This window comes from Anopheles aquasalis, chromosome 3 (genome assembly GCF_943734665.1).
Source record: "Anopheles aquasalis chromosome 3, idAnoAquaMG_Q_19, whole genome shotgun sequence".
Taxonomy (NCBI): Eukaryota; Metazoa; Arthropoda; class Insecta; order Diptera; family Culicidae; genus Anopheles; species Anopheles aquasalis.
This window is the reverse complement of record NC_064878.1, coordinates 8,205,001-8,210,000: the sequence shown is the minus strand read 5'-3', so window position 1 is coordinate 8,210,000 and position 5,000 is coordinate 8,205,001. Positions and strand designations below refer to the sequence as shown.

The 5,000-nt window shown below is 50.5% G+C and overlaps 1 protein-coding gene across 7 annotated transcripts in view; it reads right to left on the bottom strand.

Annotated features, from left to right (window-relative positions):
• Positions 1–1,652: 1,652 nt before the first annotated feature.
• The window catches only part of LOC126574553 (uncharacterized), a 299,268-nt gene continuing 295,920 nt past the window's right edge, over positions 1,653–5,000 (bottom strand). For all 7 annotated transcript variants that reach the window (XM_050234813.1, XM_050234810.1, XM_050234809.1 and 4 more), the window contains 2 exons: positions 4,627–4,668; positions 1,653–3,377 (listed from right to left, as the gene is read on the bottom strand). In XM_050234813.1, coding sequence (XP_050090770.1) covers positions 1,692–3,377; positions 4,627–4,668 — 1,728 coding nt within the window. In that variant the 3' untranslated portion in view covers positions 1,653–1,691. The remainder of the gene's footprint in view (positions 3,378–4,626; positions 4,669–5,000) is intronic.

Below are 5,000 nucleotides of genomic sequence, written 5' to 3'. Positions count from 1 at the left end.
AAATTACGTAAGATTGTCGAGAAAACTAGCAAAAAAAAACATTAAGGAAATACTCACGATACGCACGTTACGCACGAACTAAACCCAAACAAAAATGCAAATCGAACGCGGAACAAAAAGAGGTGTTAGGTAAGTGAACGAAAACGAAAAGGAACAGAATGACTTTAGACGTTTCAGAAACGCGCCCGGTCGATCGTCTTGTGTGACGTTTTGTTTTTAACTTTTTTTTAGTACGTTTACTTAGCTGGCTATAATCTTATCGCCTCAATCGGTCGCCTGAATTTGAGGGGCTAGATAATGAATTTACGAACCGGAACACCGGTACTACAGTGTATAGCAACACAGTTCTTGGTTGAGGACAGGAAAGAAGAGCTTAACGATCGATGAATTCCATAGTTCGTACGATCGAGAGTGTGTTCGGCTAAAGTCCTTGAGGTCCTCAAGTGTGAGATACCAGTGGCTTGCTCCTTTTGTGTGTTGCTATTGAGTCCTGGTTTCTGGCCAAGAATTGCAGTACACGGATGGCGATCGCTCTGGATCGCTTCCTCTCGCGTACTGCGGCCCGACCTTTTCACAGTTCCAAACTACCAATTATTAAGCGTATGATGAACGAACGACAAGAAGCATAAATTGCGGGGTGGATAAGGGTGAGTACTTGATACGGATAAGCTAAGATACATTATACTACGCTAGGTTCCATCTTCTTGCTGCTGTTGCTACGCTTCAGTTCAGTGGAAAACTCTCCTCCCAAAGGGGGAGTAGATGCAAAAGACTCGACCACACCGGACAGTCCCTGAGGTGGACTTTGAATGGTTCGAGCTGGCAAGCTTGCAAAGGTGGTGGTGGTGGTGGCGACTTTGTGCAGCGTGGGGCTTTTGTTTGCAAGGTGTTGGCAGCGGGGGCGGCGGGCGGGATGTGTGGATGGCAAGCAGAGTGGAGCTGGTAGTTTGATTGCAAATCAATGTTCAGCGCGACGCGATGGTTATGAGAAGCTATCACAGTTGACTTCTTCCTCCATTCTTCACTTCACCCGAGATCGAGAGCACTCGGCCACTCGGCCTCGGGGTCTCAGTTTTAGCAGCAGTCTGCTTGACTTGACCCTAGGACCCTTCCTTCCCCCACGAAAAAAACTGATCGGTATCGATGACGCTGTACGCGCCACATAAAACACTCCTCTCCTCCTGCGCTCTCAGGCACTGAACTTGTATGTGTGTAGTGTGTTCTTCTCCACACTCTCATCCAACACACACACGACGCACACACACCACGATGTGGCAAAATTATTGTTGTTTTTTCGGGCGCCCCCCTTCTCCTGCGTTCGTCACCTGGACACTGGACACTGGACACTGGACTGTTTCCCTCTACGAGGGCTTGGTATTTTCTTTAACATTTAAGCTGTGTGTCTATCTGCCTGTCTGTGGTTATATATTTACCACCTTATCATCTGTTTATTGGTGGTGGTGGCGTTACTCCAACAGACTTGGATGTACCCCCTCCCCCCCCGCTCTCTATCTATCTTCCTCCCTTATTCCCTTCTCGCACTCTCTTTATGGCAAACTTTATGTTTTAACGAGCAACACCTAGATCGTCTGCTCTGCTCTGCTTCTACAACGTCTCTCTACCAATCCCCCCCTCCCACCTTTTGGTTCATGAGGATCGCCTTGATGGCCACCAGTTGCTGGTGGTACTGCTTAGGACGTTTTCATCTTCTTGTAGGGATTGAGGACCACGGTAGTGGCGCCAGCGGACGCCGCCGACACCTGAGGTGTCGGGATGGCGGTCATGGTTGGAGGGATGCCTGCCTGGGCCATCTGTGGGAATTGGTAGCCACCGGCGGCGGCAGCCGAAAAGGCCGGATACATGAAGCCCGGGCTTATGAACTGTTGCTGCTGCTGCTGCTGCTGCTGGTGCTGCTGTTGCTGGTGGGCAACGGCAGCGGCAGCGTAAGGATGGGCCGCAGCACCGTACGCGGTCGGCATCTGTTGGCGCATCAGCTGCGGATAGGCACCGGCGGCCTGCTGCATAATGGGCGGTGGTGGCCGAGCCGTCAGCGAGGGAGCGAGCAGGGCTTGCTGTGGTGTGGCCGCTGCCACGGCCATCGCTGGTGACGCTAGGCGTGCCTGCGGATAGCCGGCAACAGCTGCCACGTTGGCGGCATTAGCAGCGGCCGCTGCGTTTGCAGCCGCGGCCACCGCATACTGTTGACTGCTCGGTTGCGGCAACAGACCTCCCTTGTTCAACGTCATACCAGCATAGCCGAGCGCGGTCAATGGCTTTCCGGTGAGGGCAGACGAGCTACCGTGCAGCTTCAGCGCGTACTGCTTCTGAGCTACCTCCTTGGCCATGCTCGCGGCATCGGCATAGGCATGCGCTGCGGCACCAGCGGCACCGGCAGAGTACTGTGCTGCAGCTGCAGCTGCCAGTGCTGCGTTCTGGTTGGCAGCGACTGCCTGAGCTTGGGCTTGGGCTTGCTGAACGGCCGCCTGTTGAGCGACGGCCACTTGAGCCGCTTGCAGTTGCGCCTGAACCTGAGCCTGATGGTGGCTCATATGGTTTGCCGTGGGGTACTGCAGCAGCGAGCTGGTGACCGGTACGGTAATGGCCTGCGTCGACGAAGTGGCCAACGATTGGGCAAGACCCGTGACGCTGCTACCGGTACCGGCCGTCGTCGTGGTCGACGAAGTGCTCGACAGGCTGGTGCTGCTCGGAGTGTGCAGCTCCTGGGCTGTAGCGTCCTCCTTTTCGCCCGAACCATCCTTCAGCTCACCCTCACCGCCACCGGTACCCGATTGTCCGTTGGTGAGTGTGTTAACACTGGTCGCGCTTGCCAGATGACCGACACTTCCCGACAGTGACGCCATCGATTGCAGTGACATTGACTTGGACAATGGAGCGTTCTTGTTGCTCACCTTCGGACTGTTGTTGTTGTTGTTGTTGTTATTGTTGAGCATACTGGCAACACTGTTGGTGCTACCACTCCACCCTCCCCCTCCTGCCCCACTAGACCCACCGGAGGTGGTGTAGTACAGCCCACCGAGTAACATCGACGACGAGGGATAGCTGACGGTCGCGTTGGCGCTGCTGCTGCTGCTGGCGGCGGCCGCGGCTAGGGCGGCCGCGATACTACCGCTACTACTACTACCGTTGCTGCCTAGACTCGACAGATTATTAGCGATTTGGGTTGCTGTGGATGTTGGTGGTGGAATATAGGTAGCGGCGGACGCGCTAGAAGTACTGGTACTTGGGTACTCACATGACACTGGCACGAACGGCTGCTGTAGCTGCATCAGCTGCTGGTAGGTGGCGCCCGGCTGGTAGACTGGAATGCCGGACTTTTCGCCGGCCGATCGCTTGTAGGGGACCATACCCGGGAAAGCCTGCACCATTATGTTTTGTTTGTTTGTTTGTTTGTTGGGCACACATACATACACGAACCGGCATAAGTGCGTGTACGGGCACACACAGAGACAAATGCAGAGAAAAAGAGAGAAAGAGAGAAAAGGACGAAAAGATTTGGATTTCGTAATTAGTGATAGGTAGTGGCAACTTCTTCATATGTTGGTCGGTGTATTACGTACTAGGTAAAAAGGTAACAAAGAAAAAAAAATGGAAAAACAAAAATAAACATGTGTGAACAAAACCAATGGAACAGTTCTAGTGGCTAACTATCAAAACCAGTAGCAATAGATTACAATAGTTATGTACAAAAGAGAAAAATACAGAGAGAGAGAGACAGATAAAGAGAGAGAGAGTTTCAAACTTAACCGATTACGAATAGTGATAGACACCAGTTGCTGGACAGGAGTGAAGAGAGGAGAGAAAACAAGAAAAATACTACGAGTTGACAATGTTACACCGAAAAAGTAAAATGGAACCGTGTTAACCGAGGAACCAAGGTTAATTGGCAACCGAAACCGAACCAAATGGATGTAACGAAACGGTTTAGATGGAAAGAGATAGTTCGTAGTAGAATGAGCTTTGGGGGGATGGGAAAGATAGATGGATAGAAAGAAAAGCCTATCATTATGAACACATAGTGCGATAGTGTGTGGGGTAAGAGTGGCGCTGGGCAGGGTTGAGCTAACGTAAGCGTCTAAACTAATGACTGCTACTACTGCTACTGCTGTTCCGCGGTTCGCGGTGGCTGCGGCCCAAACTAAAGCACCAACAAACAACCGGGAATGCAAGGAGAACTCACACAGGTAGTGTACAAGTGTGAACGAGTGAGTGAGTGAGTTTGGTATCTTTGGAGTATCTTTGGAACGAATGGAGGACAGGAGATTCGATTGTGTGTTTGTGGTGTTGTTTGCTCAGATGTCCGAGTAGAACCTAGCTTTGAACCCCGACAAAATGTACCATTTGCCCGAAAGTAATTATGTTAAATTTTGGTATCGATCAAAATCGAGCACCATCTAGCGATACTTATCAAGGGGAGTCAACAAAATACAAACCAAAAAAAAAAAAAGAACCCGCTACAACCAGCCTAACCCCCAAAAAGCAAACTAACTACACGCCTTGGGCGAGATCGCGTATATCCGCGCGGTTGGCGAATGAATGGAGGAATAGAGGGGAGAGCACAAATGATGATTCGCAAAATATTCGGGCATAATGTTTTCGGTTACTTACAAAGTTTTCATAGTAAATAGATCCCATCGTTTTCATGTCCATCTGAAGGTGGTGGTGGTGGTGGTATTGTTTATTTGTTGGTGCATATGTGCAGATGATTTCGTGGTAAAGGGTGGTAGTAGAAGTAGAAGGTGAATTTGTTTTAGTGAACATGAGAATAGTACGACAAGGTACGATGTGGTTTTTGTGTTTATGTTTGTGATCGAGTTTGAGAACGTAGAACGTGTCGGTTAGAAAGGCACAAAAGGATGGTTGAGGATGATGGCGTTTCATATGATTGCGTTTTCCATAGTAGTGGTAGTAGTAGTAGTAAGAGAAGTAGTAGTAACAGTAGTAGTAGTTGGATGAGGTCCGTGGCGTGTGTGATGTGTTGT